Raw genomic sequence first — 10,437 nt, 5'->3', positions numbered from 1 at the left:
AAATTATTATAATAAATCGTAACAATTCCCGGCCAATACGGATATAAAATTTATAAGGTTCAATTGGAGCAGCGATGCGTTCCCGATTGGGATACGGACAAGAATGATCCCGATTCCTGATCCCAGTCATCCTACAATTTTTGATCGACGTCACTGGGTGACGTCAGAGTCAGGATACTACAATACTGCACCGATATTCATACATTGTAGCGTCGAATCTCGCTGCGTTGCAGAGATTGACTGCATTTATATTTGGCCTTACAATTAGTATAAAAAACAGCGAATTCCAGGAATACAGAACACGTACTTGAGTGCCGAGGGCGTTTGAAAGATTTCACATCAAATTGCGAAGTTTAGAATTTTAAAACGTTTATTAATGACTTTTCTCGGTATCTCAAGTTTTTATTGGTTAACGGTATACCTTCCGTGATCCTCATTTGAATTCACAGAAATTCATTTTGCAAACGAGACATTGTTTGTATTACACCGCGAATCGATTCGATGCACCAGCCCTCGTTCATCAAATAATCATGTTAAGCGTTTCATAACGCCTGCAGTTATGGCTGACTACACCTATGATAATCCACTTAATTTAGAACACGAGAATTCCGATTATAGTATTTAGTTGTCAGTTTTATAGTTACTGTATTATTTAAATAGTATTTAACAACAGTCAGTTCGTAAAATAATTCGAATTAGTTGTATATAATACGTCGATATTAATTCTTAGTTGCGCACGGTTTTATTCTCTGTTTCTTAGGAACTCTTGAAGTTACGTGTTTACTTTTATTCTTACAAACTTTTAGAAACGAGCATGAAAAGAAACAGACGGTTACCTCTCTTCGTAACAATTATCGGAACCCAAAACCGATCCCTCTCGTTGCTTGGTAAATGCGTGCATCGTATCATGCCAACTTGGGTCTGGCCACATGTTCCAAACAAAAGAATTTCAGCCATAAGTCCGAGAAGCGAGATACGTTCATCTTACAATTAGCCAGAAGACCCAACTGCAAGATACGTTCATCTCAACGTAAATTCAGTAGGATTCTCCTTACTGCTTTATTTTGATACGGATTCTAGTTGGCTTCTCTCGAGAGATTATCATAGCGCTATATATGTTTATTATACATTCTATCCGATGGTTCATACGCGTACATAGCACATGCAGACAGGGTCAGTGTAGGATCAAAACTGTTTATCGAATAATTGACAAATATTATTGGTCGTGCGCGTTCCATTTCAAACGAGTGAATGATGTCCACAGTAGAGATTAACATTAAGATATATATTTTAAAATTCGATTCCTGACATGACAGACAAGATTCCTAATACAGAAAGCCGTTGGAATGTCGAAAAAAATTATTGAATGAAATTGACCAATCCAGACTTTCGGAATTCGTGAAATCTCGTAGCAAAACCTTCGTGTAACAAGGAAATTCTGGTTCTTCGGGTAAAGATTCCGAGAAGTCCATGGCCGATGGCCACGCATGGGGAATACCACCTACATATATGCAGAGGGAGCGGGAAAGAGACCGGCTCGAGTGAAACGTGTTGGGAGGCAAGATACTTATGTACACACATCTCGGCTTGTGTGTGACTATCAAAGAGTCGTGAGTGGGGGTAATTGTTATAAATGCTTGTACCGCAGCTGCTGTGTGTGTAAACGAAGAAATCGCGGCGTCGAACGGTCAGCGCGTTGCAATCGTACGACGTTTCTTGAACAGGAAATTCAACGGTTGATTTGATTACCCAAGATCGGCTTACAGTAAGTGATTTCATCGTTTCTGATATACGAATACAAATAAGTAGTTGAATGAACGTGTCATATCACAATTAATTAGTGCTTACTATGTGTGTTATTTTTCGGCATTCTCATTATATAAGTACGTGCCCTGTGTTAGTATTATAAGAAGAAACGGTACCAGTCTTCTACTTTGTAGAGCAATCGAAATGTTTTAGAAAAATATATTTGTGTAATCAGTTTTTTTATATAGCAAGTAGATTTTGCATGGATGGAAAAGATTTATTTCTACACAGTCAAGATTAATTAATTGTTGGTATATAAAGAGGACAGAACTTATTTTTGCCAAGAAGATATTTTCTTTGATTATAAATGTATAGATCAATTCTAGATAGGATTTATGAGTACTCCGAACTCTTCAAATTATTTCCTTTCTATCAGTAAATTGATTAAGAATAACAGTGAATAGAAAATACATTAAACTTGGGAATGAAGGTTTTCATTCGGTAATTCATATTAATTCGATGCATCAATCTCGTGCAGAAAGGTCTTCCAAAGAGGTCAGTGTCAAACACTTTCAGATACGATCGATGTGCGTGATAGTTACGTAAATTTACGATTCGTCGAATTTCGACATGATTACTCTATCATCCTCCGTTTTACCTATTTTTTTATGCAAATTTTCCTCTAACAACTGAGATGTACACACGTCAGAAACAGAAAAATTCTCTTATCTACATTAACGATTGAACGTTAAACGATCTGCAATCGTCTTCAAATATTTGTAATACGGTTGAAGTCTAAATTCGGTTTACGTCTCGAATGTACAATTGTTTTCAACTGGAATCGTGAAATAGGTTTCTCGAGTATTAGAGATACATTCAGGAATTCATTTATGGCTCCATCAATTGTTCCGCGAAGATAAGTAACAATTAGATTTATTCATCACGATCCTTACATTAATTACACTAATCTTTCATGCAGATAGATTTTCCTGTTTACGTTTATGTTTAATGTCTATCATTAATATGCGGGCACCTTGAAAGCCGGAATTCACATCGATCGTAGCGGTTACGTCAAACATTTCAGCCTTTCCGACAAGATACATTGTAAAGAGAAGTTAAAATTTTTTAAGTACGGACAAATAGCGGCAATCTCATCAAAGGAATGCCGGCTGATTATGTATGTACGTCGATTTCATTGACAATTTTGCATTTGTCGTTTTAATCTAAAAGTTTTTACGATCATTGTATAACATCTCTTAATGTAATTCTAACGTGATACATCGTTAACAGTCATGAACATCAATCGGTACTAATTGAGAATGTAATAGCCGCAGGTGAATTTAGACGGAGCAGAGTCTTGTTTTCTCGCATTGTCAGTTTCATCCACGAGACTCGACGTGAAGTCATGCTTATTTATATGCAAAACGAGAACGAGATAATCTCTCACGATACCTCGCGTGAGTTCACCTTGACTAGCAACATCAAATTCTCGATTTGATTATGTTTTGCGTATTCAGCTGAATATACTTAGGTACGCGAAGGTCCGGAGATTACTTGCCTGACAAGTTTCTCTGCGTAAAGAAACATGTGGAAAAAATTTCATCGCACTTCATGGCAGAGATAAATTTTCGTCCTATGACCGAACGAAAAGAGCGAAGCGTGCTTCGAACAATGACCTGCTTGGTCGCAAGGAGTTTTAGAGTCAGGCTATTCACTCCGTTTAAAAGAGACCCTAACACGTGGACCTCTTGAAAATTGTTAAGGACCCACTCCAAACTAGAGAACTATATAACACCGTTTTCAGGACCTTGAACACAGAAATGCGAAGAATACTTTTGATACTGGTAATGGTCAGCCTCTCGAGGGCTGTGCCAGCTCCTCAGCAGGATACTGGAAATTTGAATTCGTTGATATCGAGCGTATTCGGTACATCCACCACACCAACCCCTCCCGAGAGTCGAAATTCGAGCGGCGATCTGGCTTCCCTTATTAGCGAGTCGTTCGGGCAACCGTCGACCACGCCGGATACGATTTTAGGCACGCAGAATAAACAACGACCGAAACCGCAGGGTTGCGAATGCGTGCCGTACTATCAGTGTCGAGAGGGCACCATTTTGGATAACGGCATTGGATTGATCGATATCAGGTCCGATTTCGGTGATGACAATAACAGTACGAGTATGAGTACGAGCGCGGGTACAATTACGAATCCGCGTACAGAAGGGTGAGTCCCAAAGACTGGTCTCATAAATGGCAACGATTAGACCACCTGTTCTGGCATTTTATCGCAAAGATATTTAATTCTTCATACGTGTATATATGTACATTTTGTGGTGTGTCAGCTCGTCCTTGAATTGCTCTTTCTCTCGAGACAAGTCCAGAGCAATGTTCGTTCTTGCATGCGCACGACACTTGTCCTCGTCATCTCACAAACACAGACACGATGGTTTCAATATTTTATCTCTTTTCACGGTATGTAGGTGTATACGTGCGTTTGTTGAACAATTGCGTCTGCACGCCGCATGAGACTATCTTTGGACTCACTAACAATTGTAGTTCGGAACACGTTTTGCAAAAGAGAATCAATCAAATTTTATGTAGAATACATTACACTACTTTGAACTTTCCTGGAAAACGTGCTCCGTTTGTCCTTTTTTCCTCTTCTTGAGATTACAACCTTTTTTCTTGTACGTATTTAATGTTGGTACATAATACTCGAACTCATCATTATCTTAATTATTATTAATTATACAGAGGGCTTGGTGATTGCGAGAATTACTTGGACGTTTGCTGCAAGGCACCTGACAGGATTGATGAAGAGGACAGAATATCGAGACCGAAGCCAATTCCAAGGAAAGGCTGTGGGGTACGGAATCCGAACGGTGTCGGTTTCAGGATCACCGGCAACACTAATAATGAGGCTCAATTCGGAGAATTCCCCTGGATGGTAGCTATATTGAAGGAAGAAATTATCGGCGAAAATAAACAAAAGCTGAACGTCTACCAATGCGGAGGATCCTTGATTCACAAGCAAGCTGTTTTAACCGCAGCTCACTGCGTACAAGGGTAAATAACTATGAAATTCTTGCCATTAAATTTCAATCCCTTTTCGTACGAAATATATAAATAAATCACTTTCAATAGAAAACAACCATCTGAACTGAGAATTCGTGCCGGAGAATGGGACACGCAGACAAAGAACGAGATTTTCCCTCACCAGGATCGCAATGTGCAAAACGTAATCGTTCACGATAAATATTATGCAGGAGCTCTCTATAATGATTTCGCTCTTCTAATTCTATCCGAGCCGCTGGACCTTATGGAGAACGTAGATATTATTTGCCTACCAGAACCAAACGAAGTCTTTGACAATACCCGATGCTTTGCAAGTGGTTGGGGAAAAGACATATTCGGTAAGGATATCAATTATTATCGAGTCCGCCATTCTAATTTAGTGATCTTATTTCAAAGTAAAAACATGTAATCCCAATACACCTGGTTCGTCTAATTCTTTCCAGGTAAAGAGGGTCATTACCAAGTAATTTTGAAGAAAGTAGAACTGCCGGTGGTACCACGTGATTCATGTCAGAACAGCCTCCGAAGCACGCGATTAGGAAAATATTTTAATCTTCACGAAAGCTTTATATGCGCCGGCGGAGAGCCTGGCAAAGATACGTGCAAGGTAATTTAGCTCTGCTCGAGATCGTACTTGAAATACTCTAAATATGTACTTCTGTGAATAATAAATGTGTCTTTCATTAGGGAGACGGAGGGAGCCCGCTCGTGTGCCCAAGCAAAAACAACCCTAACAAGTACATACAAGCAGGTATCGTGGCATGGGGAATCGGTTGCGGTGAAAATGGAACCCCGGGTGTTTACGCTAACGTCGCTTTGGCGCGAGATTGGGTCGACGAACAAATGGCTTTTTACAGTTTGGACAATACCGTCTATTCAAGCCGAAAAACAGACTGAGCTTTGTTACAAAGCCTTATCATCGTTTTACTTAAATTTCTACGCAGAGATTAATAATCGTCTAAAGACTGCTGTATTGTTCGTACGTAATTTTCAAAACAATAATGTACGCGTGAATGCGCAATCTTGTTTTTAATAAAAACAATTGTACTGGCAGGTACTTATTTCTATACTTCTACGTTGCTTTGTCATTCTCCTCTAATAAATTAAAATATATTTAGAAAATATTTGGGGTCGCGATGTATATGGCGAAACTCGAGTTTGACCGAGTGCGCACCATCTGTTGAAAAATTTTTTTAGAAAGTTCGAGATGTAAGCGTGGAAAGTAATCTTTACGGGGAATAACTCGTGGTCATAAAATGCCTGTGCCTGGGCGCCTGTGCGCGCGAGGGTATTGTACGTGCTTAGTAAATGGTTTATGACACCAGGCATTTGAGTGATTCTTTCCAGACACACCAAGTGTATACCGCATTGTGTCCTCTCTCGAACGAAGACTACCTTTCCTTTATTTAAAGAAAATCCTGCACATCTGTTTAGAATGCGTAAAAAGTGCCTATCCCGGAAACGACGTACTATAAAAATCAATCCTTCGTTTTACCTGTAATCCTCTGGGCGTACTAAACCACGGCCGTCTTTAATGGAAAGCCGGAACGTATCCCTCTACCTAGGCCAATTCGGCCTGACAAATATTTTTCGTCTTAGCTTCTTTTCTTACAAACGTATTATATGTGAAGATATTGTATTGTCTATACTTATCTATGATACATATGTAAGAAAAGGAGATCGCAAAGTATAGAGTATTACATATAAACAGGGCCATGTCTCTTGCTGTAGTTTTCCATCACCACTTAAGATTGTCAGTTCGAAACGCTCGCTTCTTCACCACGTATGCTCCGGCGTTCTAGTAAAGACGGCCATGGCTAAACACGTTCGTAAGGTAATATCTCTTTTTTTGACATTGCGAATACAATTTGACTACTTTTATTTAAATAAAACACTATACATCTGTTTCGAAAGTTGCATAAATGTTCACGAGTTCGCAAAATGCGTGTAATATTCATTTCTGAATGTCAAAAATTACGAGCACAGTAAGAAATACGGTCCAATAATACAAATTTGCAATATATACTACATGATTCTTGTTAAAATCCTTTTAACCAGAAAGATTTTGCTACGTCTCTGATCTTTATAATTTATCGTTTAGTAATTGATAAAAAATTACGGTAGAGCATTCTTGCTTTCCGATTCGCCTTTGGCAAGAGGAATTTCATAAAAATTACATAGTGGATATTGCAAAATACCGAAAAAGTTTTCTTTGTTGGACTGCGTAATTAAAATATCTTTTACATCTGCAACAATGTAGTTTCGTGTGAAATTGAAATGGAGCCTTCTAACTGTATATATTGCTTATCAATTCTATTCAATTTGAATATACAGTACATCATTTCTTTTATCTTGTATTTATTTCATGTTATCGCGTTTTCTGATGTTCACTATTTATAAACACATTGCACCCTTGAATGTCACCGCTGCAAAAGGGTTCTCAATGCACGAGAAAAATAAGTGAGAGAAGGGATAGAAACTATCTGAAATTCTTGAAGATATTGTATTGTCTATACTTATCTATGATACATATGTAAGAAAAGGAGATCGCAAAGTATAGAGTATTACATATAAACAGGGCCATGTCTCTTGCTGTAGTTTTCCATCACCACTTAAGATTGTCAGTTCGAAACGCTCGCTTCTTCACCACGTATGCTCCGGCGTTCTAGTAAAGACGGCCATGGCTAAACACGTTCGTAAGGTAATATCTCTTTTTTTGACATTGCGAATACAATTTGACTACTTTTATTTAAATAAAACACTATACATCTGTTTCGAAAGTTGCATAAATGTTCACGAGTTCGCAAAATGCGTGTAATATTCATTTCTGAATGTCAAAAATTACGAGCACAGTAAGAAATACGGTCCAATAATACAAATTTGCAATATATACTACATGATTCTTGTTAAAATCCTTTTAACCAGAAAGATTTTGCTACGTCTCTGATCTTTATAATTTATCGTTTAGTAATTGATAAAAAATTACGGTAGAGCATTCTTGCTTTCCGATTCGCCTTTGGCAAGAGGAATTTCATAAAAATTACATAGTGGATATTGCAAAATACCGAAAAAGTTTTCTTTGTTGGACTGCGTAATTAAAATATCTTTTACATCTGCAACAATGTAGTTTCGTGTGAAATTGAAATGGAGCCTTCTAACTGTATATATTGCTTATCAATTCTATTCAATTTGAATATACAGTACATCATTTCTTTTATCTTGTATTTATTTCATGTTATCGCGTTTTCTGATGTTCACTATTTATAAACACATTGCATCCTTGAATGTCACCGCTGCAAAAGGGTTCTCAATGCACGAGAAAAATAAGTGAGAGAAGGGATAGAAACTATCTGAAATTCTCATCGGTTGCAAGTTTTAATAATCGCTGTACTAATTATTTTTTATATTGATTACTTCAATACGTATCCACGTATCTCTATTTGTATTTGTGCCAAAATAGTGATGCGTCGCAATTAATACTCCCGAAAACTCGCCGGGGAACCTCTAGTTCTTATTCTTGTACCCCGCAAAGGACCCCGTGCGGTGCCAGTGGCCACAGGTATTAGTTCCATTCAGTCGATCGTTTGACTTGGAAGTGTTTGCGTGGAAGTGTTCTTGTGGTTCGCGCTTCTCTCTTAACTTTATCAAAGTGCGTGCTTTTGTAAGATATTTGATCGCACGAATTAAATCGAAGTGTCAGAATTTTGTTTCGGAAGTTTTTCGGTGGGGAAGAATAAATAACGACTGTAAGTATTGCGGAGTGCCATTTTTTTTAAATTGTATGCCATGTTTTATCGCGTTCTACTGTTCGTACATCCTTCATTAACTTCGTCTCGATATTTTTTTTTTTAGAAAATATACAAATCTCTTTGATTTATTCTCATTTATTTAAGGTCGTGGTTAAGTCAAACAAGTATTTGTTTTTTAGCGAAACACAATATTACGAGATCAAGACTGAAAGTTAATGAACGTATAGTGAATAATACAGTGTAAGCGGAAGACAACTGAAGAAAATTCGATATTATGGTTCACAAGATGAGAATGAGAAATAGGAAATATGTAAGATATTTAGTAGATTCGTCGGATGAATCGAATGAATCAAGCGAATCAGATTCAAGTTCCGATGATTGCGAAACAAAAATAATTCAAACACGAAGTAGAGTTAGAAATAATGATGAACACAATAACAGCTTTTCAAATATGAAAGTTAATGGAGATGTCCTTAAAGACGATGAAAACATCGAAAGAAACGAGGACACACACAAAGAAACTCCAAATCTAAAAGAACTTACTATTTTGTTAGAAGACTGTTTTACGCAGAAAAATATTTTGAATGATTGTGCAATTATGCACAATATACCACTTATGTTCAGATTGAAACAAATAATAACATCAAATAATAAACAGATAAAAAGGATGAAACGTAAATCTGACGATGCGAACAGTGAAAATATTGTTGTCGATATTCAACAAAGCCGTTCGGACAGTGTTAATGAAAATTCTCATGGCAGTTCGACGGAATCGGGTAAATATTATTTAATTCTTATTCTTTCATATTATTTTTAATTGGTCTTAATTAAATTGATCTTTTAAAATTTCAGCTCATGAAAGGAAGAAGCAAAGATTATTGCAAAGTGATTGTGCAAAAAACCTGAACAACAATTATTTATTACATGAAAATAACAAGATAGATTTACAAGAATTAGAAACATTAAAAATAGAAAATAGAATTACACAAAATAAACTCGTGTTAATGGATACTGTAGAAGAAAATATTTTCAATAAATATTCGTTACAAAAGAAAAGACGTGTTTCTAATGATGACGGTAGCACTACAAAGAAAATAAAGTTAGATAAAAGCGATCAATTTCAACTTTCTGAAATGCAACCTGATAGTGATATGCAAGATGATAGTGCTTGGAGCTTACTTTTAGGAAAAACACCGCCTCAAATAAAAAGTGAACATTTTAATAATACAATGACGCTCATGTACACAGTTGAAAAGCAATTTATAAATTCAGAATTGGAGAATAATACAAATATTTCAAAACAAGAAGAAGAGGAAGAGACAGATGATTATATAAGCTTAGATGCAGGTTCAGAGTAGGTACTTATAATTTTGGAAACATATTTCCCCGAATTATTTAATTTGAGAGTTTTATTCTATTTCTGCAGTTTTAATGACCTGTCCGATGAAGCGATCAATGAATATTGCGAACAAACCAAGACAGAGTGTTATGAAATGTTTAATAATAATGAAAATGACGATGTAGCGAAGAATACATCAGTATCAAAAGAAACTCCAGATCGATCGCAGCTGTTTTATCGAAGAGGCTCATTACCAGTATTAGATTTCAGAGATTATTTTCCAAATTTTTGTTTTACAATGATAAAATATGGGCAATGTATTAATAACTGGTGTAATTTTAACCATGAGGTAAGTAGATAATTTGTTACTCACATTTTTGTATATATTTTACGCAACATGTACGTTTTCTATTTTACAGTTCCCATCAGTATTTGTTAAGTGGTATTCCGAGGACGAGCAAAAATTATATAAAGTAATCGAAAAATTTAAAATTTATAAATCTTTTTTAAAAGACTGCTTTTATTATC

At 36.6% G+C, this 10,437-nt stretch overlaps 1 protein-coding gene across 2 annotated transcripts; it reads left to right on the top strand.

Annotated features, from left to right (window-relative positions):
- The first annotated feature begins 1,654 nt into the window (after nt 1–1,654).
- LOC108628284 (phenoloxidase-activating factor 2) lies at nt 1,655–5,894 on the top strand. Of its 2 annotated transcripts, none has more exons than XM_018030108.2 (6): nt 1,655–1,765; nt 3,551–3,970; nt 4,501–4,812; nt 4,891–5,159; nt 5,265–5,428; nt 5,509–5,894. In XM_018030108.2, the coding sequence occupies exons 2-6, from the start codon at nt 3,567–3,569 to the stop codon at nt 5,716–5,718; spliced, it is 1,359 nt and encodes a 452-aa protein (XP_017885597.1). In that variant the 5' UTR covers nt 1,655–1,765; nt 3,551–3,566; the 3' UTR covers nt 5,719–5,894. The 2 variants fall into 2 exon arrangements, with proteins under 2 accessions (XP_017885597.1, XP_017885598.1); XM_018030109.2 differs by having other exon boundaries at nt 1,656–1,765; nt 3,551–3,892.
- The last annotated feature ends 4,543 nt before the right edge of the window (nt 5,895–10,437 follow it).

The sequence above is a fragment of the Ceratina calcarata genome, unplaced genomic scaffold, assembly GCF_001652005.2.
Source record: "Ceratina calcarata isolate Rehan_Ccalc_2016 unplaced genomic scaffold, ASM165200v1 scaffold514.2, whole genome shotgun sequence".
NCBI lineage: Eukaryota > Metazoa > Arthropoda > Insecta > Hymenoptera > Apidae > Ceratina > Ceratina calcarata.
The sequence above is the reverse complement of the archived record's forward strand: the minus strand, read 5'-3'. Positions and strand labels throughout refer to the sequence as shown.

Excerpts from the sequence above, each read along its gene's own strand:
- LOC108628284 (XM_018030108.2), top strand. The coding sequence starts at position 3,567 with ATGCGAAGAATACTTTTGATACTGGTAATGGTCAGCCTCTCGAGGGCT. Across the intron at positions 4,813-4,890 it reads GCAGCTCACTGCGTACAAGG|AAAACAACCATCTGAACTGA; the intron begins GTAAATAACTAT and ends CACTTTCAATAG. Across the intron at positions 5,160-5,264 it reads TTGGGGAAAAGACATATTCG|GTAAAGAGGGTCATTACCAA; the intron begins GTAAGGATATCA and ends AATTCTTTCCAG.